Below are 26885 nucleotides of genomic sequence, written 5' to 3' on the forward strand. Positions count from 1 at the left end.
GCACGATCATGCGCATGGACCGTACAAAACTGCTTTGGTAGGAATTAAGTTATTCAGATGACTCGCGGTGGGAGCCAAGACTCACTTAATTGAAGGATATTTGTGATTTTATGCCTTGAATCCAGCCATTTCGAAAAACGTTGGGGACATAGCTTTGAATGCTGGGTGCATGCTAGATTGGGTGCCAAACGGTTCGATCTCAAGCTTTGATTCATCCAAAATGCGGATAGTGTGTGCGTTCAGTTGATAGACCTTCAGAACCCTTGTAAGTCATTGTACTCTTGAGTTATTTGGACTTACTCGTCGTTCTTTCCAATTGAGTGCGTGCAACGTAGCTCTGATCATGACCAAAGTCCCGCGCCTAAGGCTCGAATACCAATCCTGAGGCGGGATAAGGTCGTTTTCCACAATCCGTATGTCAAGCTGGCGAAGCTTGGCATTCACGTGCTGGAACAGTTCCCCTCCGTAATGTCGGCTCCGAATAAAAATCGTTGGTCGCATCCTTTGCATTGTCCTTTAATGGCATCGCAATAAGCGGATCAAAGGTTTACGCGCGATGGTTTTGCGCAACGAACTCAGAACAGAAATTTGCAAATTCGCGACATCTTGGCTCGTGTCATGCGAAGTATCTGTAGAACTATTGGTCCTGATATCGTTATCCTCAACATTCTCAAAGCACAACTCATCGTTGATATGCGAGCATGCTGCATCAGAGAATCGGCCGTGTAAGTGCATTTACCCCTCGATACGTGGTCGACGATCCTCTGTCCAACAACTGATCCTTCGTACCTAAACCGTGCCAGGACGCTATAGCTTCCAAAGAAGACTTAGACATATGCTCCGCCTTAGAAAACAATGACTCGGACTGAAATGATTTCGACACACTTTCATATACACCTCGGCTACGAAAAATATTCAGAATACTGATAGCTTTATGCCTGAGATGTGCTTCTTGATCACCAATGCACTCCAAACCGCTACAAATACTCTGCGCAATGAACCAGAGGTCAACTCATCCAATGTAAACTCGACTAGATCCGAAGGAGAAGCAAAACCTGAAGCAATCTCACGACATGCAGTGTAATCACGATGCTTGGAACGTGTATCCGAAGCGACGCAGTCACCATGAAGTAAATGTCGCAGCAACGATTTTCGCAGCTCAAGCAAAGAATAAGGCCCCTTCAGTTCTAAACCGTGCAAAGCACACACCCGATCGAGCAACGCAATTTCAGACGACCAAGGACCCAGACGGACCCCCGAACGACACGATTTAAACAAGATGTCATGCACAATAGATTTTGAACGTCTACAAGACGATGAAACTGCCCCTGCTAGGGACGAAGACTGGGATAAATCGACGTTGCCACTGACAGGAGATTCTGGCAAACGGCTGGCACTGCCACCAAGTATACACGAAGTCGCTAGAAATACAAAACATCAGGAATACCGAAAAACTTAAGAATTAAGTACTATCACCTTGCGATCCAGACATGGCACAAGAATAAGGATGGTGCACAGAAGACTCGTCTTCCCGACCAACAGCGCGCCACGCAGCAATCCAATTCATCCCAATCAAAACATCACAATCAAGATCGCGCGCAACCTTGAACTCAACGTCGGTCGTAAGCGCATGGCCATCATAGGAAGCCGTGAGAATCTCAAAGAACCGAGAACCTGGTGCTGAATGACCAAGATCATGAGCGACTGAAGTAGATACAAGACAACAACTCGAATCAGCATCGAAAATGACGGAAACAGGCAAACGGCCGATGAACGAAATCATGATGGTAAGAGCACAAGAGGGTGTATGCTCGACATCGATGCGGTAATCGTGAGAGACCTAAAAAAAAATGTAGTCCGATCGATCAACACAGCCTGCGACTATCCAAGGCAACAATTGCCATCTAAAGCGAAAACCGAAATCGTGAAACTTCTACCGCCAAAACGTGAAAATAGCGAGCTATAATACGGCCCAACCTCGCTGCGATCTCTAGCCGTCGGCACATTTGAGATGGTCGCCTTGAGAATAAATATTGCGCAACGCCGCCACGCTCACATGCATAGTACGAACGAACTTCCAGGCATTGATACAGAGGTTGCCAAGCAGCTCGAAATCGACTTTGCGTTTGTTCCTCCACTCTCAGTGGTCTCCGGTGATAATCCCGATTCAATCCACAAGCTCAGCAACTTCTTGCAGAGTAGAAATCTATACCTGGCCCTTCGAGCACCTGTCCGAGTCATTCGATTATGGATATCCGATCGGCCAGATGGACGCCGGTAGAGACTCCAACTTAAAGTTCTGATGAAGAAGACAAAGGGCAAAGTGACTCCAGTTGCTGCTGCCAAAACACATGTTACTGTTGCTTACCATTTAATATCTATTCGTAGGAAATTAGGGCCTCGAAATCGCACAAGAAGCTATAGGAGATCTTGGATGGGCCGGACGAAGACCTCGAGAAGCAATGTCTCATTAATATTGGCCTCCAAGCTTTAAGAAGAGCTTATCTGACATCTTTTTGGATCGATCGCCTTATCCTTGTGTTACTTTTTTCACTTGCGAGCTCTTCGATGCACGGCCGCCTTCGCTTCTCAATGTATTGCTCGCCAATAGGGATGTCACGGCTGATACAGAACACGGGGAATCCTGATTCACCGTATGTGTATCAATGGTGAGTGTCGATAGGCTGATACCGGTAAAAGCTTGGGCATGGGGCGCCATATATTTATATCCCTGCATGGCGCCCGATATGCAGACTGTACAACTAGACGAAGACGGGTCAATACTTGGTGGGTTACATTGATCATGCATCTGATGTGCTGTTAAGACACCCAGGCTCTAGCTGTCGAGAATCTTGGATCTGTCCATGCCTGACAGCGCTGCGCTTGAATACAATTGTCGGTTCGATGTTGCTGCATACACCACTGTATCATTTGGATACGATCTATCAATCATATTCACGAGCATGCTTGTTGAGTGATACCGTGCATAGCTACTCTCCCGGTGCTCGAGGAGCCTCGCAGTACGCTTTCCATACCACTACTTACTGGAATACACGACGAGTGGATGAATATTGCGTATCATGTTGCCCTTCTATTTGATCTGCAAGGCTAGAACTGAGGAAGCAGTCATTGACTCAAAGCTACAGGTATCAAAATCATTAGTTACAAGGATAGCAGTATCACAAGTTCGCCAGACGTAAAGTAAATGATCAGCAGTACCGCGAAGTGGGGGGATGTGCGTAAGAGTCCCTGTACTTTACTTCTTTTTCTTTTTCTTCGCTCCCTTGCTGTTAGTTGCTTTGATGGCCGGGGCACTTATCTTCGATTTCTTGTCGTCAACCTCTTTCTCCTCCTCGGGATCATTACCCTCTCCATCCCCTGTCGGAACCGGCCGGCTCAGGAGCAGCAGTGGTTTCTACAGGTGGGTTTTCTTCTCCCCGCTTTCTCTTCAGTTGCTACTGCATCAGTAGGGGGTGCTGCTGTTTCGTCTGTCGTTGGTACCACAGCATCCACCACATTGGCCGGCGCCTCAACTGGCGCAGGGGCCTCTTCTGTCGTTTGTACGGGAGCGGCAGGCGTATCACCCGGTGTTGTGTCCCTACAATGGAAGAGGGCGAGGGAGTGGAAGCGGGGATGCGTCAGGCTTCGGTGAGGCGGAACTCTTCTTGTCATCACCGATGAGGAGATTACTGATTGATCCTGCAAGAGAGCCGAGGCTTCCAAGAGAAGAAGTGTGTTCGGGTCGGAAGCAAGGATGAACCAGGTCTTGGTGAAGACTTGGAACTCTTCCTGCCATCAGCGTTGAGGATATTACCAAATCCTGCGAGAGTAGAGCCGATGCCTCCAAAAGCGGATGCAGCTGGCATGGACCAACTTGTTCTCACCCCCAATCCAGTAGTGGGCTTTGTAGTCGAACCCCATCCGATGCTACTGCTCCCACCCCAAGCAGGGGAACTAACAGGCTCTTCCTGTTCAGCAGAGGCGCTGACTATAGGCATCAACATGACTCCAACCACCATCGCCATTGGTGTCATCCGCTGGTACGTCCGGCGTGAGATTGAGCTCGAGTGCGGGCACAGAAAATGTCAATACCCAAAACATTGGATTGCGTCTCTGTGATAGTTGTCTCCGTATGCTGCTCGGCAACCACCACTTCTGAAACTTCCGCAATCACGGCGAGGGGAGCTTCCGTGGAGATAAGCTCAGTAGGAACTGTATCTGCTGGTGTGGTGGACGACGGCGGACCTTCCATCCTTGTCTCTTGCGTAATCTCAACCGACAGCTCTCTCGTTGTCTCCTGAACCACCTCAGAGACGACAGTGGCAGATAGCGAGTGTTGGGCTTCTCCGAGTGCAGGTGTAGATGGCTCTGAAAGCTTGACCTCTGCAGTCTTTGGCGTTGCTTTGTGAGACAGCGGAGGGGGAGCTTCGGTCTTCGGCGTTGTTGGCTCGAGAGATTTGGAGGTTTGAGTCAGCGGCGAGGCTCCAGGCGTATTCCCCTTGGAAGCAGAGCCCCAGACAGCTGTAAGGGTTTTCTGCTAGCTGGCCTGGACTCTTGCCCACGGTGGTATCAGCTGGATCAATCGGGGAAGGAGGTACTGTGGTCTTGGGGGTCTTGTTTTTCCCTTTGCCTTTGTCCTTTGCAGGAGGTTCAGTCACACGTCCGCGAGTTTCGACAGAGGCTGCAGGCGCAGGCTGGACAGCAGCTGGAGGGGGAGGCTGGGAAGTGGTTACAAGCGTTTGTTGAGAAGAAGCTGTATGGAGCTGCTGAGAAACAGTCGAGGCAGAACTTTAGAAGCCGTCGAGATCCTGCGGTCTCGCTCAACGGTGCTCCCAACTACTGTAGAGACCTTGGAGGCGGTAGATACAGTCCGTTGTCGCTCGACCTCCGGGTGCTTTGTTCAGCCTTGAGTTGAGATATTGACGCGCTGTACTGCTCCTCACCCCACGCTCCGTGGCCGTTGGGGTCGGAGGCGAGGAGGTGGACACCTTGGAAGCGGATGTCTGGGTTGAGACTACACTCGTCCGGCTACGCTCTTGAACTTCTATGAATGTGGCCTCCACTCGCGAGGCTCCCAGGGGAGTCCTGGTACCTGAAGCCAGTGGCTCGCGAGAGGCAGCGACAGAATGAGAGCGCGATGGAGCAACGGAATGAGAGCGTGACGGGGCAACGGATCCAGAACGCGACGGGGCGTAGTCATCCTCTGAGATGTCTGGTTCGTCCTCATCAGCACGGTGGCCGCTCTCACTATACACAATAGACGCAGGTCCACTATAGACAAAGTTAGATACGCCACTGGCTCCATGCAGATTTTCACATACTACTTGATCGTCCCCTAATATTTTTACAATCGACTTAGCACACGTAAGACAAATACAGGGAAATCACTCACGTTGTCATTCCACTTTATCCGCGCTTTGAACTCGGTGAGACCAAAGTGAATCTCAACACTGAACACGATCGTCCAGTATGTCTTGCCGTTCTTGCCTAGTTTAGGCTCTGCACTTCCGCTGAGAAGCGACAGGTCAGCACGGACTACACACAATGTCGAATAGTCCTCTGCCAATGGAAGAATGGAAGGCCACGGATCAGCACGGCATTCAAACTCATGTTCAGAGATACCCACCTGCGTGGCGTAAGATCCACTGCGGAATCGTGTCACCACCTCTATAGCACCATATCTCCACCTCGAATACAGAAAGAGTAGACAGATTGGTAAGTTCCGTGCAATACTTCCGCGAGAACACCGTGGATTCCTTAACCTTCACACACTGCAAATGTGCACATTCATCAAGTCAGCACACGTTCCAGTGAAATCACTAGATACATACTCGAGCAAGGATACAGTCAAATGCATCGGGCAGAAGCCGAGGACCAGAAGGAAGCTCGCAAAGTCGATCTTTCCGAGACTGGTGCTCCGCATCGTTGGGATCGTACTCACGCAGGTACTCCACCCCATACATGAATTTCGACATCCGGGCCGAAACATGGTGATCGCAGTAGAACCCAAGTGCACCATCGGCCACAGCTTTTGAACTAAATCGTCAATATTAGAGAGATGAAATACTGGAATGATCGTATAGCCTCTCACGTCTGACTGTCAGGCCTGCTCACAGTAATCTTCAGTGGTGCAAGGCGTTCCTGTAATTGGCTAAAGAGCCACGGGCTGGCCGCAAATCCTCCCACCAACCAGACGGACTATGAAAAGGCGATCATTAATATTAAGGCCTCATGTTGAATGGTGAAGAGTAACACACTTTGATCATCCCTTGGGATGCGTCAACCTGTGCTTTGATCGACGTGATCGCCGCCTGGACAGAAGGCTCGAAGAACTCTGCTACCTGCGCACTATCAAGCATTATTTTTGGAAGCATAATGGATGTTTATTCGCCTACTTACCCATCGAGTTTCAACTGGCCTCCGCGGATGCCGACTGCGAGATCTTTGTCGAGTGGAGAGCCGAATGGAACGAATTGTAAATCCTTTTTGTCTCGGAATAACCGTTTAGTGGTCTCGTCGAAGCGTTTTGTGATGTGGTCAATCGCATCGGAGGTGCCGTACTTAGAACCTTTGAGCTTCTCTGCACGCAAGATGAGATGATGATGCCTTGCGTATGATGCAACCAAGAATAGTTTACCTTCTAGGAACTCCCTTGCCCTTCGGCTGACAAAGACAGATCCGGCAAATATACCTTCGGAAGTAAATGATCAGATGTAAAAATAGACAAGAGGACGCGTCAGCGTATTCTCACAATCGGGAGGAGCCACCTCTTCGATTACCAGGGGATTGGTCCCTCGGACTGCGTAGGAAACTGATATCAAGCGTGCCGCCGCCTGCATCAGCGACAAGGAACCCGTGCCTAGACGGATTCTAGATGACACGTCAGACGAGAAGCCCGTATGTGTGAAATATGTTCGGAATACACACAGAAAGGACATCAGCAGCAAGACCGCTTTGGACACACGCGTGGAGACTAGCTTCTCCTTCCGTGACGAAACGGATTCGAGCTCGACCTTCATCCGTATCAGGAATCAAACCCCCATACACCGCAGCACGTCGCATCTTCGTCTGCTGAGCACCTTCCCAGCCGTTGGGGTGACTCAGCACGAACTCGATGCTGGATTCGACATGGTGCCACAGGGTCTGGCCGTTAGCATGTGTGTCTATGATAAAACTCTTCGTGCAGCGAAAGAGATAGGCAAGGAAGTCTCCAAAAACATCAACGGAAGTTTTGTGCCGTGGCAACGGACTCAGACGCATCCCATTCATTTTCAATTTCATACTCTTCGGCCGGAGGCGAAGCTTGAAGCTGGGAAGCAGCAGTGTCAAATCTGATTGCACAGGAAAGATTGGACACATACAGTTCCGTTTTGATCCATTCCTCATCCTCAGCTTGGCTTATTATGGACGCGTTATCTGCCTCAGCGCCAGCAGCCATGACTCTGCCATGCTTATCATAATACATGACGGATGGAATCTTGGAATTGCCAGCTACATGTTCTTGACCAGGGAAACTGACCAGAGAAAGGGCGGACGTGTTTCCTGTCAGAGGGTACGCGTCATTGGAACAAGATGCTCACCGAGTGACACCGTGGATTTTTGGGATCTCGCCTGGTTCAAGTAGGGCATACGATACACCACTGAAAGTGGTTCCGACGTCGAGAGCGATGATTAGTGCACGCGAGGAGCCGCCATAGGGCTTTCGCGTGTCAGAAGTTGGCTTCATGCCAGGTGCAGATAATGTTGAGAAAGTCGGATTGTTGATAGATATGAGCTTATGAGGCCATATATGTACTGTGTGCTAAGTCGGGGCGGGTGACTCGAATAAAGGCAGTCCACACGAGGCTACAATGAAATGATCGCAGCGTGTCAGCAGTGCATGCTGCACTGACAAGGGCTAGAATGAGAATCAAATGAAGTGAATCAGCGTTGAATCAGCAAGAAGATAATTGGAGTTTGCCACGAGGATGATCACGTACATTCTTCTGCCATTGGCTTTCCACGAACAAAAACGCAACTGCCTCGAGGCTTAAGAAGAACCTCGTGCTACGCTGGAAATAGGGCTTGGGAACCTTGCTTGTACAGGCCGCCCAGAGATTGCCCGAGGAGGGAATCCTTGTCAGGGATTTGGTTGGAACCAGCTGGCACCTGTAGCTGAGCCTGGCACTTGTCAGTGATTATATCTAACCTCATATGATTTCCCATAAAATTTTGCTAACACATAGATCATATATACTGAGCCAGTGATTAGGGCTAAAGCAACACGCTGAAACGGTGTTTGGTTTTCCGACGTTCAGCCGCCATGCTCCCTATCGCTAACTTGAATCTCAAAGACCTCTACCAATCAACCTTCGAATTCTTTGCCTCGCTTGGTCCTTCCTTTTCTTTCAGTGCTGCCAGCGCTGAAGACTCCGTCTCTGACTTATCTTTTCCGTTGACGCCGACAGACCCGACGCCGAGGAACGAGGAGTCTACTTCATTACGTGACAGGTTGGATGCTGCCGAACGAACTGACTCTCACAATTCGTCATTTTGTAATCCTTCGGTTGGCGCCACTGCTGCAGCCTCTACTCTTGATTCAATGCGCCGCGAACACGATGCTATAAAAAACGAACTATCCAAAACACAAGCGGAAGTCGCTCGCTGGGAGGAAAAGTATAAAACCCTCGAGAAAACCCTCAAAGAAACGAGAGACCTTTTGAAGGTCAGAGACCAGGAGATTCAGGTGCTTAAGGAGCGCGAAAAGCACTCTCCAGAGCGTCATCTCCGTTCCACCCACTTCGATCGTCGACGAAGCCGTGATCCTGCACATCAGCGATCAGACTCATCCCAGTCTGGGCATGTCCGACTGAGCGCTGACTGGTCAGAGATCCGTGACGATACCTTATCGCATGCCAACGGCAATCATCGCCGCAATGGTAGTGAGCTTTACCCAGACAACATGTCTACTGTGTCCGAGGAAGAGCGAGCCCAGTCTCGCAGCTTAGAGACCTTCCTGAACAAGATCGATTTGTGGTCTGGAGCGCAGGTCATACAAGCTGTGCAAGATCTCAACTCTGAAATTCTCCAGTTTGCAGCATCTGCCACAGAACTTTGCACGTTCTTGAAGCAGCGCCCTAATTCAGCAAAGGTTACGCAAGCTTCCTCTGAAGTTGCCACGAGGTTGGGTGTTGCCCTGAGTCGCTTATTGGCAACTCGGGATCACTCCCAAGATCCTATGCTGGTTCAGCTAGCTCTTCAGGGTTGCATCTCGTACTGCATATCTAGAGCACTATCATCGTTCTGCATTGGTTACCAGTCCAAGGCCAACATCATCCTGACCCAGATCTATACACACATGTTTCACTCAGGTGGGTTCCTAAAACATTTTGTTGCCTGCAATTTTCTCATATCACCTTAGAACCTCAGCCAACCTCGTCGCGATGGAGAGCATTGACTCATAAACACATCCATGAGCTCCACGCCGAACTTAATGATTACGCAATCAATGAGATGACGGAAACGATCTTCCGTTGGTCGCTAGACATTTTCCTCATTTCTGGTAGCACCAATCCGCAGCCCAATCCGGCTTCCCGCGAGAACTTTCGTGCATGCTTCGGGGCCCAAGTCAAACGGATCTCGAAGGCCGCTTGCAGGCTAGCGCAAGTGACGAAGGAAGAGATTATGTCGGCGAACTTCGAGGTTATCGCTGCGGATAGCGGCCAGCTTTTTGACGGGCAGGAGATGATGGATGCATTTGAAGACTATGGATCGTCGGATGGCGTTGTTCTGTGCACGACGGAACTGGGCCTACGTTGCTCGACGAGAAAAGCCCCGAGCGACGCGCTAGCTTCGGAAGAAAGCATAGATCGGCGTATACTGTTGCGACCCAAGGTGGTTCTTGAATCCGTTGTAGAAGTTATTGACCCACGATGATGTCTCTTTTCTTGTTAACAATTTCTGCTGCATCTATGTACTTTACATAATCTCATCTATCCATCCATTCATCCATACCATTCACTGCTCTTGTATACGTTTCTTTGTACTTATATGTACTTACTTTCATGGACGTTACTATGGTATTTAGTATTAGTAGATCACTTGGATATTGTTTATCCGTATTTGATCCTAAAGCCTAAGGTGCTACTCATCACCTTCCTATTCAGTATGATACCTCAAAAATTACTTCAAATCTAATGGGGCCAGGGGGTAATCAGAGACGGCACGGCATCAGCCTGCCTAAGTCTTTACTAGAGCAGATCAACGACTCAGGTGAGCTCATACAGAATTCGTCTCTGAGCTATCGTGATTATGTATGCAGAACAGAACTCTCATCGACACAAAAGTGGTCGTTCCCATGCATCACGCAAGGATGCGCGAAAACAAGAGCGAGCGGATCGTAAAAAGAGAAAAGCGGATCACTTCATACATACCGCTCACTCAGCCAAACGGAAGACGGAAGACGAACACGTCAATTCACCGCAGAGAAAACGCATGAAGACGTCACAAGAATCAGATTCTCGACCACCTTCCTCAAAGTCTCATAATGCGGCTGCCACCAAGGTACTACCGCGTCATAGACCTGCGGAACCGCACACCACCACCGAATCTGTGCCAAAGCAGAAACTCCAAACCACTGCGTTAGAGAAACTCGTAAATAAATCGGCTGCTAAACCCCGTAAAGTTGCATCTACACACCCTCGAAGTCGCGAAGAAGAGGAAGAAGATGCGTATATCGCGTATCTTGAATCAAAGCTGGGGTATGCTGGAGGTGGTTCACGTCGTAAGGATGATGACATGGATGGACTAGGAGGTATGTTTCATTACATCTTTTTCCGGAGAATCCATCTCACAGTTTTCCTACAGATTTGTTTGACTTTACAGAAAATATCATGACCGAGATACCAGTAAGTCTGCTTTACAACTACGTGTTGTGTCGTGTTTTCAGTCCACGCAGGACTCAGATTTGGATGACGAAATGGAGGATGAGGATCAATCAACATCTGCGAAAGACCAAAGTGACGAATCTTGGGAAGATGAGGCGTGGGGTGGCCTTGACGAGCTCAGCAAGAACGATGGGAGTAAGGCTGGGGAAAATGATGATTCGGTGGACGATGATGATCATGAGGTGACAGAAACGGAAGAAGGCGAGCCTTCCGACTCTCAACCTAAAGTTACCGGTCAGTTTTCCTACATGTATAATTTTTGGGTTGGATTCCATCTTGCTACACAGGACGCTATATCCCGCCGGGATTAAGAAAACAATCTAACAGCGAAACAGAGGAACAACTCAAACTCACTCGCCAGCTGAAAGGTCTGATAAACAGGTAACATCTTATTGTATTGTCGTGGTCGTTGCTAATTGCATCTTGCCTTAGAATGTCTGAACAAAATATCGCAACCATCCTAGATAGCATTGAAGACGTATATCGCAACCACCGCCGGCATGGTTCGTGCTTATTTTATCTGCACTGAATGTGGCACATATTTTCTCCCTCAGACGTCACATCAACCCTCACTAACCTCATCATTGATGGCATATCATCTCATTCTACTCTCCTGGACTCGTACGTGGTTCTCCACGCTGCATTTATATCTAGCCTACATAAATTGATCGGCACTGCGTTTGGTGAGTGTCTTGCGAAATGACCTTCCACCATCTTAACCGATGCACGTTCACTCAGCGGCGTATTTTGTTCAGAACGTAGTGTCCTCGTATGAACAACACCTCGCTTCGGTGGAGGAAAGGTCAACCAAGTCAACGGAAATCCCTGAAGACCTAGGAAAAGAGTGCTCCAACCTCATCGTGCTTTTGTCAGAGCTGTACAATTTTCAAGTCATTTCGTGCATTCTCGTTTATGATATCATTCGCGGCCTTTTGGATAAAGACCTATCAGAGTTCCGGGTAGAACTTTTGCTGAAACTTCTTCGCAGTAAGTTGATAATATCTATTTTCGTCATATCTTAACCGTGTGTTAGGTTCCGGCCAACAGCTACGACAAGATGATCCTATGGCATTGAAGGACATCATAACTTTAGCACAGTCTCGGGTTACCGGACAAGCTGATACTATAAGGTACTATCGCATCTCATTATCTTTATTACAGTCATCTCATTGCGAGAACAGTTCACGCACGCGGTTCATGATCGAGACCTTAAATAACCTGAAGAACAATAAAATCAAGAAGACGGCTGCAACACAGCATCAGGGGGGCGATGCGGTTGAGCGGATGAAGAAGTTCCTCTCAGGCTTGGGAAAAAAGAAACACGGTAAGTCGTTCCTCCGTTGAGTGACTCAGGATGGCACTGAGGCAGTTGCAGTTCTCGCTCACGAGCCGTTACGCGTAACATTGGAGGATCTTCATTCGGCGGAAAGCAAAGGAAAGTGGTGGCTCATTGGCGCTGCTTGGGCCGGAGATCCTCTGGCCGATCAGTCGCGCGAAGTTCCCCAGCATGGTGGGGAACCAGAGACAGGCGATGTCAGCACTACCGCACTTCTGAAGCTTGCGAGGAAGCAGGGCATGAATACAGATATCCGCCGAAGTATATTTGTGGTGCTCATGAGCAGTGATGTAGGTATTGATGTCGCAATCCTGCTATCAAATCTCATTTCCTGTTTGCAGGATTATCTGGACGCTTGTGAACGACTTGCGCAACTCGGCCTCACGGAAGTGCAACAACGCGAGATCATTAGAGTGAACCTGCATTGTTGTGGAAATGTACGTCACTCCATAGGTTTTTGCATCGTCATCTGAACCAATTTCACAGGAAAAATCTTATAACCCATATTACACACTTGTCTGTCAGCACCTGTCTCAGCGTTCGCATTCGTACAAGATCACGTTGCAATTCTGTCTATGGGACTTTATTCGAGACTTGGGCGAAAGTAGTGTCGGTGGGGTAGAGGTAATCAAGAGCCTGAAAGATAATGATGTAGGGTTCAATGTTAAATCCATGTCGCCTTCGCGAATGAGGAACGTCGCCAAAGCATATGCATGGTGGATTGCCAAAGATAGTTGTACGCTGACGATCTTCAAGGTGAGCCTGGGCACAGTTGAGGCAAGGAGTTACTGAAACGAGTATTTTACAGCCTGTGGACTTCACGATACTCAAGCCACAGACACGCACTTTCTTGAAAGAGTTGTTCATACAGCTGTTTATCGCTAGCCAGGTTTCATCACCGATGCTCGGTAACGACTCTGACGACTATCCTTCCATGAGGAACCGTGGATCACTCGAAGAGATTTTCTTGAAGGCATCCAGGATCGAGAACCTGGGCCTTGGATTGGTGTTCTTCATGTCTAATACGTTCAAAGGAGAGGATGGGTTCTTGTCTTGGGCTAGTTCAGTGGCAAAAGAGACGTTACAGACTGGGATGGACCACATCCCCAGAATATAACGATCCTTAATTACGCAGATTTGGTGAATGCCACACTAGAACATGCACTCCCAGTGCTCCCGCCGAATGAAATAGTTGGGTGCTCTATGCGCGAACTTTGGGGAGAATATCAGCACAGTTAGGTTCGTTATGAAATGTACGCCACATACTGGTACTGCAGGCCGGTTTCTGCGGTAATGAATTTCGATTGTAACTCAAGATCGGTAAAGTTACAAGCTGTGGTGATTGAAGGGCCCTTTAGTTTCACAGCCAAGAGCACGATGCATACGCACATGTGATTAAGAAATGCCCGCCTGGGTTTAAGAGCTTCGCGATACGCATCGGATAACCTTCTACTGGGGTCCTTCCATTCTCATCCTTCTCCATCAGTGCGATGGCATCGTATGTCCCTTTATCAAGGATAAGATCCCAAGCTCCATTCTGGTCAACTTTCTGATCGTCTGCGAGCAATGGTGGGTCCTCATGCAGGAAATCGCACACTCTAAACGTAACTGCCGTAAGATTCCTAGAGTGCGCCACTGATTGAGCGAGCTGGACAGCTCCTTCACTATAATCAATTCCCAACAGTCGATGCGCTGGATAGCATGCGTCTCCACGTCCCTCCGCAAGCGCGAACAACAATGCACCGTTCCCACTTCCCACTTCTAGGACAGACATGTCTGGGCGTGGAGGAGAATGTTGATTGACCCATTTGACCATCTCATTCATCGCCTTTTTGCCGAACCTAGGCACCAGAAGTATAGATGCAATAGAAGCTGTGAATACACACCATATTTCACCCTCGTCACCATTTTCACTGAAGTTCTCCAATTCTTCTTCGTAAACGTCATCCCAACTGATTGTCGATGAGCGATGGGACCCACAAGTTTGCATAGGTTAAACACGCCTACTGTTCTTTTGTACCGAGCTTTGAGGGATTAAGCTCTGATGTGTCCATGATGTTTTTGGAGGTGATCTTGGAATTGAATTGACCAGTCACAGAATGAAAGGCGTTGCTTAGTAAGACGGCCGTGAACCGTTGCATGCAGGACAGGGTGGCTGTCGTGATTCTTGATATATATGTGAAAGAACTCTTAGAAGCACAATCGGACCGCAGGTATTATAGCGAGCCAGGACCATTTAGAGAGGTGAGTGATGATATTCATTATGATGGATATATATATGGGATAGAAATACAGGGTAGACTTCAAATATCTGAGTAATTCTCCCAGTTAAAGAGCTTGACAATGACTTACCGGTACCATGAGTAACCAACGTAAGATAACTAAAAGTTATCTCGACTTTCCATCTGTCTTGTCTAACAGGTCTTTAGCTTCGTTGATTTTACTCGCTATGTAGGGCGAACCCCCACGGTCAGGATGGTTCGCGAGCATGATGTGACGGTGGGCGTCTTTCAACTTGTTGCGTAGTGTTACGCCGTCTCTGCGAAAAATATTGCTGTCAGATACCGGGTGATAGAGCGTACTGGAAAGTGCAAACTTTAACCCAAGAATTGCAATAGCCTCCTTGCGATCCATTTTCGCTTTAAAACCACCCTTTACCCACTGGTCTGCTGCCCGCTTTCCAATAATACCATTGCGCACAAGATGTCGACCAACGAGAGCAGCCGTGATAGCTCCAACACCGACAATTACAGGAGTTGCCATGAGAGGAAAGGAAGAGAGGAAGGCGTGGCTGTGCTAAATTTATTGCCTGGTCGACATTGACTTCTCACACTGCTTCTGCGCAGATTCAGCTCAATGTTGCTTTGCACCTACAAATCGAATACACAAAGACACTCAATGAATGGAATTGGATCTAATTACTATGGAGTCTGGGATACTGGACACACAAAGTATCTATTATGTTATTCTTCTTCATGCACAGCTTACGCGTGGTTCCTCGTCCCCCTTTCACTGACTTGCTGTGAAACGCGGTTACCATTCATTGACAGTAGACGCTCATGCAACAATAAATAGCCGTGGCCTTGCATCACGTTCCTACACCCTCACTTTCAGCGCGTTGACATCGTGCGCTTTCTCTCTCTCAGGACATCCATGACCCACACATTCTTCACTCTACAACAGAACGTCTATAAGGCCGATCATGGGCCCATACCCGTCGAAGATGTCGACGAGAACAGTATCTCTTCTCTAGCCTTGCAGCGTATCATCAACTCATCACCAGGCGCCTCTGTTGGTGTGGCAGCCACATATCGTCCAGACTGTTCCCTTTCCTCTTTAGCGTTTGCAACGCTCACTAGAGTGCTCGTTATCCACTTCTTTGCTTCGAATAAACAGAATCCGCAGCAACAGCAGAAGAAGAAGAAGAAGGGCCAGGAACAACAGCCTGCTGTTTCCCGAGGACGCATCCTCATACAAGACCAGATTTTGTGTAACATTGGCATTAAACTCTATGGGTACAGGATAGACAGAATCGCACTTGCTCTCTTCAGAGACTTCTCGCTTCGTATCAATGGTGCAGTTGACATGCTGTCAGTATCTACCAGTGATCGGCGCTCCCTCCAGGCAATTATGAACGCCTTGGGTGGCGAGGTCCTACTCCAGAAGGATAACGTGAAAACCCTGTTCGCTCACAGAGAAGGGGACGTAGCATCTAAGGATGTGGCACTCCAGGCTTGGGCAGCAATTCGCGCTGCCACATTTGACGACATGACGCTTAGATTTGCTGCCATACCCCGAATCGACACAGACACGATGCCGGATATAGTATGTGATCTTCGTCATGTCATAGACCTCTCTTTCTAATCCATAATGTAGCATCTGAGTGCCCTGGCTAAAATTTCTCGTGATGCTGAAATTTTGGAGTCTTTGAAGCCAACGAAAGTCGTCAACAATGTCAAAGCAGACTTCAGCTCCAAGAAGGGAAATGTCAACCTCGAATGCACTCGCTTCAGTACGCGTATCATGAGGTCTAAGACTCAAGTATGTTAATTTATGGGACGTCATGCCACTAACTTTAAGCGTCCGCACTCACAGGTCATCCACATCGAAACGCTGAACGGAGATCAGCGATCAACGATTACTGGTCGCGCAGGGCAAATAAATGGAAAACAGGCTCATATCAACGTCCAAGGCGCTGTAAATGCTTCGGGAAAGGTCCTCTCAGTGACCACTATTGGGAAAGAAGACTTGACGGCCGCTGAATCAGTCAGAGAAGATGTAGTGCTAAAGGCGCTTCAAGGCACCATCACATTGACCGAACATCCATTCTTCTGTAGTATCTGGGCGCCGTCATTAAGCATCCCATGGCCACCCCTGAATGCTCCAACCGCGTCGTTCGTCTACTATCCTAACGGCCAATTGAACGACTCGCAGTATTGTGCAGTGGAGCGAATTATTTCGCAAGCGGATAGGGATCGTTTGTTGCTTGTTCAAGGTCCTCCTGGCACTGGGAAAACAACAGTCATAGCGGCCAGTGTCAACAGTATGATCAATACTGGCCCTGTGGAGCGTACGGTTTGGCTTGTGGCGCAGTCCAACGTTGCCGTCAAGAATATCGCAGAAAAGCTTGACAAGGTTGGCTTCCGTAATTTTAAGCTTCTTGTATCGAAAGATTTCCATTACGACTGGTATGTTGTGCCTTTCCTCACCTCCCCGTCCTAACTGAGTCTTTGTGTTTTAGGCATGAACACCTCTACGAGAGACTGGAACATTGCTTTATACGATCCGACTTGTTTGGTGGCGGACCCGTGGCCGTTAGCCGGCTTTTAATCAACGAACACACAAACGAACACACAAGAGTCATACTTTGCACATTGAGTATGCTGTCCAACCCCCGTATTGAAGAATTTACTCGTCAAGTTCCGGTTCAAACCGTGATATTTGACGAGGCAAGTCAAATCGAAGTGGGAGACTACCTGCCACTGCTTCAGCGTTTCCAGCACAGCCTCCAAAAAATGGTGTTCATCGGTGACGACAAGCAACGTGAGACAGAGGTGGTTATCGTTAATCTGTACTGACTTGGATTATCAGTCGCGCCATTCGGTCAAGATGACATCGGGCAGCTACGAAGTGTTTTCGAGTTCCCGCACCTTCGAAAGCGGGCACACTTTTTGAATATTCAATGTAAGCTCATATCTCGACTTCATCCCCTCGTTGTTTGAATATTATCACTCAGACCGCATGCCACTCGTCATTGGCAGCTTCATTTCCCGTCACGTATACGGTCACAAGTTGCTGACCGTGCACGGCATCACTAGCAAGAATGCATGTCGTTTCCTGGATGTCAAAAGGGGCCAGGAGCAGAAAGCGGGAAAGAGCTGGATAGTATGATTCTCCTCCTCACGCTCGTGATACGCCTGCCTTACGTTTGCGTTAGAACCAACAGGAGATATCCGTGGTTATCCACCTCGCCCGTATATACAACACCCAGGGCAAGCAGTTCAGGATCCTCACCCCATATGATGGTCAGAGGTCTACGATCGAACATCAACTTAAATTAGAAAAGCTTCCATGGGAAGACAAGTGCTTTAACGTGGACTCCTTCCAAGGCAAGTAGTTTCCTTCACATGCTAGAATGATATGGCTGATACTTCTCGCAGGAAATGAGGAGGACCACATAATCGTCTCTCTAGTCCGTACCCAGGGTGTAGGGTTCTTGAAGAACTCGCGCAGGACGAATGTCATGCTGACACGATGCAAGAAAAGCATGATCATTTGCACGAACCGTGATTTCGTGACGAAGGGTAAAGCAGGAGGCACGCTGGTCGGGCAGCTTGCTCTTACCATGGGCCATGATTCGTGGTTGGACGCTCGTGATATAGTCAATGGCATCATAAGGTGATTTGGACTATTTACATCGCACTTCTTGGTTGAGTTTTGGGACATTGTGCTGCATTTTGTATTATATGGCAATCGGTGTATGTAGATGCTGTAAGTCAGGGTTTATGTAGCATGCATAGAGACTCGTTATATCGAGCCACATGCATATGAGAAATTATGCTCGGTGTGCACGTCGAACCAGGAGGCCGGTGCGAAGGTTGGACGCTGAGGGCTGACCGCCCGAAACCTTTACTGCTCCACAGCAATATGTACTGACGGCAAGAGTCCCGTAGTATCAAGCGTCGGTGGGTGGTTTACATACAACTGTATAGACCCTATACGTAAAACGGGCCCACGCAGCAACGAAGGGCCGTCGATGGCGGACAAAGTTAGCCGATGGTTCGAACAACTAGCGCTGTCACTGGTCTGGAGCCCGCCGAGTGTCGAACTTGAGTATGGCATGATGCCGAGAGAGCTGAGCGCTATCATATGTTCACATTGTGTAGTGATGTTAGGCAGGGTCCACAAAGCAGATAAATTGCCGAACAAGTGGATACTGTCACTCAAAACAAAAGATATATTTCTTGCTTCCATTCGTCTTTGTTGCGCGGACAATCGTAACAATCAGCGTTCTGAATCGATGGTGACCCAAATAGCGCGCCTAGCAGAGTAAATTTGGACTCTGCGAGCCGTCGGCGATACTTAGCCAAACGACAAGTCTGTGAAAAGAATCACAAATGCATCTAGATCCTCCCATGGAGTTTCAGAGCCAGAAAAAGAGCTTGAACGGGAAAGAGTCTGGACGATACTTTCAAAAGTGGTTGAAAGGCTGTGGGGAGATTGTGATACCTGTAGACAATGGAAAGACTCGGAAAGCCGCTTAAACTTGAAGGGCTGGAAACCACGAGGACTGCTCGGAAACCCCAACTGGACTCAACAAGCGCCCGGGTTCACCTGGTCATGAGGCTTCGGGCCCGGAGCCTCGTTGTACCAGTAGACCTTGAAATAGAGTCGCGCTCCATCGTCAGACATTGCCACTCACCACCACCATCATATCTAATCATGCCTACAGCGACAAAACTGCTCTACCAGCACCTCATGGAAGTTGACAGCGGACAGCTGTCAGCCCACATTATATCTGAATGCGACTTGATCAAAGAGCAACATCAGTTGCGCAGTCTGTTCGAAAGGAATGAGGGACGCGCCCTTGGCCTTGCAGGCGGATTCGCGCTCACTGGAGAGCTCGCGATGCTTGCAATTGCTGACGCGTCTACAATTTTCATCATCGAATTCGAGTTAAAGAAGAGCAAGGGCAACGAACACGATGAACGCCCCGTTACACCTGCCAGTGACACTGACGCTCGGGTGTTTTTGACACAGAACCTCCTTCGTCGCACCACCGGGTTCTTATACGCTTTCGATGTCGCTCCCATCGCTCTTGCTCTATTTCAAACACTTGATCTTCGAATTGCAAATGCGATCGATATACAATGCGCAGGATCAAAAACAACTACTACCCCGCTCTCCATCATTAAACAGGCCGTTGGTGATCTTCATCGTGTACTTGATGTAAACATCAACAAAATATTCCGCGATAATACTATCATCAATGATCGTCCTGCCATTAAGAATGGCACCACTTCACTTGCACTACGTGCATGGATCGCACACTACCTATCGCAACTCTCAATCATGGAGGATCGCCTTGCCCAAGTCCCCCCAGTTGACACCTTCCGGCTATCTGACGAGGTAGGTCGCTGCTTTCTAGACGAATGATGCTGCTGATCATAATCACAGGCATTGGAATTCCTTGCGAAGAGCTCGAAGGATTCGTTTCAACTCGAGCAGAAGAAGCCCACTGAGTTCACACGCAAATTTCCCACTTCTGTTGATCATCGGAACAACCATATCCATGCCCAGGCCGACAGATACCAGAACAAGATACGTAAGGGTCAGCATCAGGTATGTTGTTTGCGTGTCCGCGCTGTGCCTTACTTGACAACTAATTCTCTCAGCGTGCATTCATTGATATTAGTGAGCACGCCGCGGCCGGGCGAGGCTTCACTGTCGACGGGCAGGTTACCCTGTCTCAGGGTCGCACTGCGAAACTCGCTACTTCCAACAGTCTCAGTTTCATTGGCAAGATTATCGGCTCAATCAAGATCGTCGGCCGTGACGACCGTACGCAGGCTGAGACCCAACGTGCCCAGAAGGTCCTAGAGATCCTTCAAGGTCTCATCAACCTCGAGCACGACAACCCATGGGTTCAGCTCATATTCTTTTCCTCTCCCAGTGATGACTTCCGATGGCCCTCCGCCTGGACGGAGGAGGCGAACGATGCGGATATTGTCAGATACCGTGCCGACCGTATCTCTCGCCCCCTCAATCCATCACAGACGAAAGCTGTAAAACAAATGCTCCTACAATCGAATGACGGGCGTCTTACTGTCATCCAGGGGCCCCCTGGAACTGGTAAGACCACTGTCATTGCTTCATTTGTTCAGACTGCCCTTCGCGGCGGGCTCTCTGGCATCTGGCTCATTGCCCAATCCAATGTTGCTGTCAAGAACATTGCTGAGAAACTCGCCGATGTTGGCCTGACCAAATGGAAACTTCTCGTCTCAAGGGAGTTTTTTGAATACTGGTTAGTCCTTTCACTGGTGAACTTTTCCTGTTAGGTAGACTGACATATTTCAGGCATGAGCACCTCTATGCCAACATTCGGGCCAATATCATCATATCCGACGACTTCAAGGCGCCTACTTTTTTTCAGGAGCTCCGGAACAGCCCAGTCATTCTATGTACTTTATCTATGCTCTCATCTTTCGCTCTTCGAAAGTTTGGAGGTTTTAATGCCGCGCCAATCAGGACCCTCGTCATTGACGAAGCGTCCCAAATTGAGATTGGTGACTACATTCCTCTCTTTACCTCTCACACTTCCATCAGGAAGGTTTGCTTCATTGGTGATGACAAACAATGTAAGTCTCTTCCTGCATACCATCACATGTTCTGATATCTTCAGTGCCACCCCATGGTCAGGATGATATTCAGGACCTCAAGAGCGTCTTCGAAGTCAAGCATGTCAAGGACCGTGCCATTTTCCTGAATACGCAATGTAAGTCCTTCTCCTAATGTTCCTACTCCAAATTTTATTATTTTATTGTAGACAGGATGCCCCCTCAAATTGGATCCTTCATATCTGAAGCTGTGTATGATAGCCTACTCGAGTCAAATCCGCAACATCCCGTCACGAACGAGAGGATGGCTTGTCATTTTATCAACATTCCCAGCCAGGAACAGTTACATGGAACTAGCTGGAAGGTAAGTCACTTGAATTCAGTTACTCGCAGTTGACCAATGTTGTACGCAGAACCTTGGAGAGTGCCAAACCATTCTCTCCATCGCTAACATGCTGCAAGAAAATAATCAGAAATTCCGCATCATCACCCCATACGACGCTCAGCGGAGTTTGATCGAGGAGTGTTTAAAGCAGAAGGACCTCGAATGGGAAGATAAGTGTTTCAATGTTGACTCGTTTCAAGGTTCGTTCTCAATATATATTTATGACCATCATACTTATGATTCGTTCGCGGCAGGTAACGAGGAGGACTACATCGTAATCTCACTCGTGCGGTCCACGGCGCTCGGATTCCTCGCCGATCTGCGCCGGACTAATGTCATGCTCACTCGGTGCAAGAAAGGCATGGTCATCTGCACCAGCCAGAAATTCATGAAGCGGGCAGGTTATGACTCACTCGTGGGCAGTCTGTTGGAGTATTACGAACACGAGTGGATTGAGAAAGACGACCTGGAGAGGATTGCAATGTAGGTGGGCCCACGAGATGCTAGTTGACGGTTGTGCAGTTGGTTTGTACGATAGCTCGCGTGGTTGTACTCCTTGACGATGAACATGTTTTTGCTTTTTTCTTGGAATAAAGAACGAGTTTTTCATTTCAATTATGTCAGAGTGGTGTATTTCATGGTATGCAATAAGTATAGGGTGATCTAATGGAGTATGGACCTCACGATCGTAATCGTTAACACAAGTTGGGCAGGTGTATGTGCAGCAACAAGCGAGGATGGTCAATTAGAATTCTCGATCGAGTATCCAAACTTCTATTGAACCTATATGGTGTCCGATCGCTTACGATTATCTAGTACAGTCAAAATCAAACGATCTCCATCAGTGTCGAGTCCTCGCGCTCAAGAGACAAGGCACAAACCTTGGTCGACACCACCAGGCCTATAACCGCGCTTGCACCCGCGTGTCTTCCCCATCCACCGATTTTTTCTTTATGTCTTTCAATTCGAGCTCTCCAGCCTCACAAATCGCCCGCATATCCTGGAGCGCATCTGCAATATGCTGCTTGAACTTGTTCGTGGAGGTGAGCGGGGATGAGAATTTGGACTCGATACAGAATTTGATGCGGCGGGGTGCTATGAGATCTGTAAGAGGACAGAATATGAGCTTTGCTTTGTGGAGAGGGTGAACGGGATCGCCAGTTAAATTCGAAATCGAAACACCTCTGGTCGACCTGGTCAACCGATGGTGATGTCGGCGACAATAACAAATGGAGACGGGAAACATTTACAGACGAAGAGTCCCTCCCCGAGGTTGGACGATCCCGCAAAACAATTATAAAATGAACGAATCAAACTTACAATTAATCCCATAACCATCTTCCCAGCCAGCGCCAAAGCCAGTGCCTCGGAATTGGTCACCGGCACTCAAGCCACTAGTGCTGAGCTTCCACTCCTGAGATCGAGAGAAAAGAGGGTCGGCGAAGAGAGGGTGCGTACGCTTTTGCGGGAGGCCAGTGGGACTTGAACTTGAGGGAGAGTCCAAGGAGGACAAAGCAGATGTGGACGCATCCACAGGGAGTTCTTCTAGCATCAACTTCAGGCCTAATAAGTGCCTATCAATTCCACGACCCGTAGCAGCTTCCCTCGTGCGCCTTGCATGCGTCCGGATGGCGTGTTGGAGGAGGTGAAGAAGTGCGCGGGGCTGGTAAGATTAGTGGATCAAAAACCATGAGTTCCCGTCGTCACTGAGCATATGAAACGAATTCACCTCCACTTCGTGTTGGCTCCCCTCTGCCACACATTCAGTTCCACGTCCCCATTCCTTAGCAGCTTGAACAAAATCTAACGCCTCCACACTTGCGCTCCTTACGCACTCGGTACGGCCAGCATTGAACATTCGCGTGAGGGCTGTTTCATAGGTCGCTGTGAAGAATCCACGAGAGCGGTACCAGGCGAGTTGGAGTGCAAGTTGGGTGTAGGCGTCCGGTGGAAGGTGTGCTAATAGTGAAGTGATTAATGACCTTGGTGAGAAAAGAAAGAAGGGAAAGAGAGAGAGGTAAATGTCGACCCAGCAAATAAATCAAAAAATGCCAGAAAATCGATAAGGAGTCGAAAACTCACCGACACTGCTTATCCAATCTGCCCCATATTCTCCAAAGTCCAAAATCCCTGCATCTGAGTTATTGATCGAGGCCTGAGCCCGTCCTTCCGCTTCTCTTATTCGAGCTTCGATCCGCTCGTCGGTCACCCAGTCCCAACGGGACCATCCTTTTCCACCATCACTCACACGAGCCTCCTCTAAAGTGAGAGGGCGCGGAACCGGTTCTGAGAATGCAGAAGGTTCGATACCAGCAACGACACCGTAATCAAAGACGATGCTAGGCACCAAGGCATCAACAGGTGCATGTTCACCCATTACGCCAGTACGAGTATTGCGCTCCAATGATAGGGTCAAGCTTTTGTCGAAGAATCTGTTCCGAGCTCGGGGAGGGGAGCGGGTGTTGTAGAGGTGTGCGAGGATTTCGGCGTCAGTGTCTAATGCTGGGATGCTTGCCTGAGATGATTGGGAAGAATTTGGTGAGGTCGAGATTGGGTAATGCGATGGCATGGCAGTGTAATGGTCGAGGGAAAGAGCCATTATGGATTCACTGATAGCGCGGAAGGTCGAGGCATTTGTGGGTGAAAGGGAGAGCAAGTGTTGATAGTCCTATGGGAGTGATGCCGGTCAGTAACGAGATGAGCAAGAAAATAAGAGCGAAAGATGTACTGACCTCTGCCCAACAGTCTCTGTCATCCGAAGTCAAGACACCGACTGGCACGGCGCTTTCCCCAGACTCCATTCTCTTAATTACATCTAGTACTACCGCACGTATTCGATCCTCAATGGTCTGTACAGGCAATGGTGTCCGATCATCCTCACAGACCCTTACAGTATACACAAAATCATATAACATGAGCATGATATCCTGGGCATACTCAGATGACGGATTTCTAGTTGCAAGGACATCTGCTCCAGTTCTTGGTAAACGACATGTGTTGAACATCTTCTCCGTATTAGTGAGGAGCCAGACACCAGTACGGGTTGTATCAGGGTCTGGATGCTGATTAACCATGCGGGCGCGCCAGTCGAGAACACGATGCAATATATACGCGGCCCGGCGCACCTGCCAAGGCTCTATACCTGATCGAGTGTCACCGCGCAGGATAGACTCGGGTATGGACGGATCATTAACGAGTGTAAGCCACCAGTTGGAATTAATGAGGAGCGGGACACGCCATGAAAGGTAGGCATAGTTCGTCCAGATATTATCATCTAGCCAGTTATGTGGCGATCGAGCGTCCAATTCTGCCGACACGTGAATTGAATTTTGTTGGATTAACGGAGGGACATACCATGGAGTTTATGCTGACAAAGGCGGCCAATACCTTTCTCAAAATCGTCTGCCCATTGAACGCGTTTTTCGTAGTTCGATTCAAAGAGAGAGTGACCACGTGCCTCGTCTTCACGTAAAAAAGGCTGGATAGACTGTAAGTAACGGTCCAGCGTCTTGCGAAGGTCTGGCACTGGCAAACGCGGCAACTTTTCCATGGTGCTCAACCTAGCGCGTCTCGACGAGAAGATGTACGGGGAGCTCCGGGATAGCCTCGAGCAGTATGGGAATGCTATGCGGCCGCCTAACGTTGACCTTGAGATCATGCCAGTTTCAATTGTGGTGAGCAAAGAACAGTACTGCCAGTGTAACACGTGACTTAAATCATGAAATGGTGTGACACACGCGACGTCGTAGCGTTAACGCGCCTTTCAAGTTGTTTCTAAATTTTAGCTTCCGAACGGTCGATGGCTGAACCTGCTGCACCTGCAAACATCGTTAAATGGGTCAACGAACAGCATCCACGTCCAGCTTTAGATCCAGTAAAATTCTAATCAATGGTTTGTATTTATAATATTCATTCACCCACAGGTTTGGCTTCGTGACTGCTGCTCATGGATCGCATCCTCATACACCCTTTCTCCAACTGACTTTCCACAGTTTAGTGCCCATGTAACTTCTCAATTCTTGCAGTCCAACCTCACAGACTCCACCCTGCCGAACACTGGCCTCCCACAAAATATCCGTAACATCAAAAATGCTCGTCTTACAGGCCTTCCATGTCTCGTAGAAATTCGTGCCATTAGCGACATTGGCGTTAGTGCGTTTAGCTTGATGAATGTGAGGCAAAATCGCATGGATCGAGCGGACTTGGCTGGCCTGGTCAGGGAGGATGAAGAGGACGCAGAAGAGGACGAGGGCCCAGTCCCAAAGTATCCGAGAGGCATGCTGCGTCTCGAATTAAGCGATGGTTTTACAACTGTTGAGGCTGTGGAATATCGTGCCATACCACAGCTTGAACTTGGCGTCACTCCGCTAGGGTACAAGGTACGCGTTGGTCAGCCACTTTATGTCTCGTTTTCACAGAGTCACGGTCCTACTGTTAGATCCTCTTGAAGGACGTACGAATTCGCAGAGGCATTATCTTTCTTGAACCACAGACGATTGAGCTGAAAGAACATCAAACAGAAGACCATGAAGTAATGCAGGATGAAATATTTCTGCGCAGCCTGAGACGGAGGCTTGGGTGAGTTCCGTCCGTTCAAATAATTATCAAACTAATTGATACCCTTTAGCCAACCCGACCCAGAACCCAACCCACAACTACCTGGTGAGGCGGAGGCTCCACCGCAGGCGCCCACACTTTCCAGAGTTCCATCTCCTCCTGCTTCTAACAGACGGCCTGTTGGTGATCCACCCGAAGGTCCAACGCCGACTGATGCCACAGCTTCAGCAGTTCGATCAAAACCCCTATCTGCTGCAGCACCAAAAACAAGCTCAACACGAGCAGCCTCAAAGTCGAGCTCTATTCCTGCTTCCACCTCGTCTAGCCTTGTCGCATCCTCTAAACCGACCTCTTCGCTCAAGCCTCCCTCTGGTAGTCTTGCGCCGACCACCTCGCCGTACTTTTCTACATCTTCAACACTGTACACCCCAATCCCTTCGTCATCGACCTCGGGCGGGTCTAATCCACAACATAACCCCTCTGCTCCCCTGGCACGAGCTCGGATCCTCTCCCCCGCGCCACGGGATGCCATGTGGAGTTTGGATGAGGACGAGGAATTCGAGGCTTTCACAACTGAGTTCGTATCAGCACCTATCTCACCTCCAAAGCCCATCTCCAAACTGCCCTCAAAGCGAAATACTCCATCCGCAAGACCTATGTCACCACCCTCAGATTACGACTTAGAATTGATGGACCTAGACATCGATGATGAACTCCTTGTTCAAGCGGCAAAAATAGAGGCAGAAGCATTGGCAACGGTTTCTAAGCCTTCAGGCGTGAAAGGCTTAGGTTCTGATATACGAGACAAGCATCACATGAACGCTGAGCGAGCGACAGGTCCACGT

General features: G+C 48.8%; 13 protein-coding genes across 13 annotated transcripts; 7 read left to right on the forward strand and 6 right to left on the reverse strand.

The window, feature by feature from the left end:
* Positions 1–108: 108 nt before the first annotated feature.
* On the reverse strand, positions 109–510 carry EDB93DRAFT_1104530 (uncharacterized protein; the record flags this gene model as incomplete). Its single annotated transcript, XM_041447420.1, has 2 exons — positions 109–252; positions 301–510. The coding sequence occupies 2 exons, from the start codon at positions 508–510 to the stop codon at positions 109–111; spliced, it is 354 nt and encodes a 117-aa protein (XP_041307058.1).
* Positions 511–549: 39 nt separating this feature from the next.
* On the reverse strand, positions 550–1972 carry EDB93DRAFT_1150029 (uncharacterized protein). The gene is made up of 3 exons (XM_041449653.1): positions 1477–1972; positions 805–1421; positions 550–726 (listed from the first exon to the last, which is right to left on the reverse strand). The coding sequence occupies exons 1-2, from the start codon at positions 1781–1783 to the stop codon at positions 916–918; spliced, it is 813 nt and encodes a 270-aa protein (XP_041307059.1). The 5' UTR covers positions 1784–1972; the 3' UTR covers positions 550–726; positions 805–915.
* An 889-nt stretch (positions 1973–2861) lies between these two features.
* EDB93DRAFT_489431 (uncharacterized protein) lies at positions 2862–3894 on the forward strand. Its single transcript, XM_041456532.1, has 2 exons — positions 2862–3421; positions 3471–3894. Exons 1-2 carry the CDS (start codon positions 3206–3208, stop codon positions 3756–3758), a joined length of 504 nt encoding a protein of 167 aa, XP_041307060.1. The 5' UTR covers positions 2862–3205; the 3' UTR covers positions 3759–3894.
* Positions 3895–5344: 1450 nt separating this feature from the next.
* On the reverse strand, positions 5345–7726 carry EDB93DRAFT_1240978 (uncharacterized protein; the record flags this gene model as incomplete). Its single annotated transcript, XM_041451822.1, has 10 exons — positions 5345–5559; positions 5627–5771; positions 5832–6036; positions 6092–6198; positions 6258–6348; positions 6400–6637; positions 6752–6833; positions 6937–7309; positions 7362–7514; positions 7581–7726. The coding sequence occupies 10 exons, from the start codon at positions 7724–7726 to the stop codon at positions 5345–5347; spliced, it is 1755 nt and encodes a 584-aa protein (XP_041307061.1).
* Positions 7727–7988: 262 nt separating this feature from the next.
* On the forward strand, positions 7989–10114 carry EDB93DRAFT_1227518 (uncharacterized protein). Its single transcript, XM_041451239.1, has 2 exons — positions 7989–9350; positions 9401–10114. The coding sequence occupies exons 1-2, from the start codon at positions 8303–8305 to the stop codon at positions 9913–9915; spliced, it is 1563 nt and encodes a 520-aa protein (XP_041307062.1). The 5' UTR covers positions 7989–8302; the 3' UTR covers positions 9916–10114.
* Positions 10115–10175: 61 nt separating this feature from the next.
* Positions 10176–13378, forward strand: EDB93DRAFT_1086687 (uncharacterized protein; the record flags this gene model as incomplete). The annotated part of the gene is made up of 13 exons (XM_041445988.1): positions 10176–10251; positions 10301–10792; positions 10881–11159; positions 11213–11306; positions 11358–11428; positions 11480–11608; positions 11664–11912; positions 11959–12055; positions 12107–12249; positions 12301–12551; positions 12603–12698; positions 12748–13017; positions 13070–13378. 13 exons carry the CDS (start codon positions 10176–10178, stop codon positions 13376–13378), a joined length of 2556 nt encoding a protein of 851 aa, XP_041307063.1.
* Positions 13379–13388: 10 nt separating this feature from the next.
* EDB93DRAFT_1240981 (S-adenosyl-L-methionine-dependent methyltransferase) lies at positions 13389–14315 on the reverse strand (the record flags this gene model as incomplete). The annotated part of the gene is made up of 5 exons (XM_041451823.1): positions 13389–13473; positions 13528–13594; positions 13651–14102; positions 14148–14213; positions 14269–14315. The coding sequence occupies 5 exons, from the start codon at positions 14313–14315 to the stop codon at positions 13389–13391; spliced, it is 717 nt and encodes a 238-aa protein (XP_041307064.1).
* A 334-nt stretch (positions 14316–14649) lies between these two features.
* EDB93DRAFT_1086540 (uncharacterized protein) lies at positions 14650–15024 on the reverse strand (the record flags this gene model as incomplete). The annotated part of the gene is made up of 2 exons (XM_041445977.1): positions 14650–14800; positions 14858–15024. The coding sequence occupies 2 exons, from the start codon at positions 15022–15024 to the stop codon at positions 14650–14652; spliced, it is 318 nt and encodes a 105-aa protein (XP_041307065.1).
* Positions 15025–15414: 390 nt separating this feature from the next.
* EDB93DRAFT_1240983 (P-loop containing nucleoside triphosphate hydrolase protein) lies at positions 15415–18163 on the forward strand (the record flags this gene model as incomplete). The annotated part of the gene is made up of 7 exons (XM_041451824.1): positions 15415–16086; positions 16138–16302; positions 16357–16949; positions 17003–17304; positions 17498–17646; positions 17699–17870; positions 17922–18163. 7 exons carry the CDS (start codon positions 15415–15417, stop codon positions 18161–18163), a joined length of 2295 nt encoding a protein of 764 aa, XP_041307066.1.
* Positions 18164–18712: 549 nt separating this feature from the next.
* EDB93DRAFT_1150045 (uncharacterized protein) lies at positions 18713–21462 on the forward strand. The gene is made up of 5 exons (XM_041449654.1): positions 18713–19890; positions 19939–20103; positions 20157–20785; positions 20839–21119; positions 21164–21462. The coding sequence occupies exons 1-5, from the start codon at positions 19000–19002 to the stop codon at positions 21271–21273; spliced, it is 2076 nt and encodes a 691-aa protein (XP_041307067.1). The 5' UTR covers positions 18713–18999; the 3' UTR covers positions 21274–21462.
* An 88-nt stretch (positions 21463–21550) lies between these two features.
* On the forward strand, positions 21551–21970 carry EDB93DRAFT_1086532 (AAA domain-containing protein; the record flags this gene model as incomplete). Its single annotated transcript, XM_041445976.1, has 2 exons — positions 21551–21683; positions 21738–21970. The coding sequence occupies 2 exons, from the start codon at positions 21551–21553 to the stop codon at positions 21968–21970; spliced, it is 366 nt and encodes a 121-aa protein (XP_041307068.1).
* A 110-nt stretch (positions 21971–22080) lies between these two features.
* Positions 22081–25194, reverse strand: EDB93DRAFT_1150052 (acyltransferase ChoActase/COT/CPT). The gene is made up of 7 exons (XM_041449655.1): positions 24838–25194; positions 24216–24790; positions 23566–24151; positions 23213–23442; positions 22804–23146; positions 22365–22587; positions 22081–22295 (listed from the first exon to the last, which is right to left on the reverse strand). Exons 1-6 carry the CDS (start codon positions 25139–25141, stop codon positions 22385–22387), a joined length of 2241 nt encoding a protein of 746 aa, XP_041307069.1. The 5' UTR covers positions 25142–25194; the 3' UTR covers positions 22081–22295; positions 22365–22384.
* Positions 25195–25282: 88 nt separating this feature from the next.
* On the forward strand, positions 25283–26065 carry EDB93DRAFT_1086599 (uncharacterized protein; the record flags this gene model as incomplete). The annotated part of the gene is made up of 3 exons (XM_041445980.1): positions 25283–25357; positions 25407–25862; positions 25922–26065. 3 exons carry the CDS (start codon positions 25283–25285, stop codon positions 26063–26065), a joined length of 675 nt encoding a protein of 224 aa, XP_041307070.1.
* Positions 26066–26885: the final 820 nt, after the last annotated feature.

Source organism: Suillus bovinus (genome assembly GCF_016758785.1).
Source record: "Suillus bovinus strain UH-Sbo-P2 chromosome Unknown EDB93scaffold_33, whole genome shotgun sequence".
NCBI lineage: Eukaryota > Fungi > Basidiomycota > Agaricomycetes > Boletales > Suillaceae > Suillus > Suillus bovinus.